The sequence below is a fragment of the Pteropus vampyrus genome, unplaced genomic scaffold, assembly GCF_000151845.1.
Source record: "Pteropus vampyrus isolate Shadow unplaced genomic scaffold, Pvam_2.0 Scaffold404, whole genome shotgun sequence".
In the NCBI taxonomy this organism is placed as follows: Eukaryota; Metazoa; Chordata; class Mammalia; order Chiroptera; family Pteropodidae; genus Pteropus; species Pteropus vampyrus.
The window spans coordinates 1,289,916-1,291,026 of NW_011889185.1; the positions used below are offsets into that span (position 1 = coordinate 1,289,916).

The following is a 1,111-nucleotide window of genomic DNA, read 5'->3' on the forward strand; positions in this document are numbered from 1 at the left end:
GACACCTGCGGTCACGTGACCTGCCGCTCTCTGAAGCCTCTTTTTGCCTAACTCCGATTTCAGGAAAGCTGCCCGCAAAAGAGCGAAGGCTGATTAATTTGGAGAAATTTAGCGACATCTCCAAGTCCGCGGACTGAGAGAGAAAGAAGAGAGAAGGCGCGTGTTATAAAGAAAGTTACAGCAAAATCCGGGAGCGTAGGGAGAAGGAAAAAAGCCTAAATGAAATTTTAGGCCTCCTACTGGGCGGAAAGCGAGTTCTCGCGAGACTCAGGATAGGTTATTAGCTGAGAACAGGGAAAGAGAAGCGCAACCTAACTAGGATAGCATTTGGCACTCTGAGATCTAAGGTAGGACGACGAGCCTGGGACGAGACTAAGAAGTCCCGCGAGGTTAGGAGTCAACGAGCGCGCAGTAGCTAGGCAGAAGTGGTAACGGCAGGGGGAGTGCGGGTGTGAGAGGGAGGGTACACGTCTTACGTGCTGACGTAGCAGTCTCGCGAGTGGGTATATTAGGTCCGTGATCGCGCCGTTCGTTCCAGAGCCGCAGTTCTCCCGTGAGAGGACCTTCGCGGTGAATCAAACACACTCGCTCAGCAGCAGAAGACTCCGAGTTCTCGGTACTCTTCAGGGATGAGTCATGTGGCGGTGGAAAATGCGCTCGGGCTGGACCAGCAGGTGAGCTGCAACGACCCCACCGGGCTGCACAAATCTCTCCCCTGATCTAAGCTGGCTTGTGGCGCAGCGCTTACTGACACCCTCAGTTCCCATTTCCGGGGTACCTAGGGCTGGCGAGTGTCAACGGTCCGGGACTGTGGAGAAACCTGTGGAGAAACGGGAAGGTGGCAGGAATGTCGGTTGTGGCTGTCGCCCGGGCCCCGGTTTGGCCCGCGGTATTGTCCCCGGGCCGAGCACAATGGCGGCTTTTGTGTGTGCTTGCGCAGGCGGGCGGAGGGGGAGGGGGTTCGCGCGCGCTCGCGTAGACGCGCACGCGCGAACCTCTGCTGACTAGTGACCCGTAGGTGTTGGGGGGGATTCGCGGTGCACGAATGGGGACTCTGGCCTCCCAAGGGTTTCGGCCCTCAATGCGCGCGATTCTCGGATTCGTGTTTTGG

General features: G+C 57.6%; 1 protein-coding gene across 3 annotated transcripts in view; it reads left to right on the top strand.

Annotated features, from left to right (window-relative positions):
- The first annotated feature begins 203 nt into the window (after nt 1–203).
- Nucleotides 204–1,111, top strand: part of DDX3X (DEAD-box helicase 3, X-linked) — a 15,096-nt gene continuing 14,188 nt past the window's right edge. For 2 of the 3 annotated variants that reach the window (XM_011380757.2, XM_023523700.1), the window contains exon 1: nt 425–674. In XM_011380757.2, coding sequence (XP_011379059.1) covers nt 630–674 — 45 coding nt within the window. In that variant the 5' untranslated portion in view covers nt 425–629. Of the gene's footprint in view, nt 675–1,111 lie in introns of all 3 variants that reach the window. The other variant, XM_011380756.2, reaches the window with a different exon arrangement.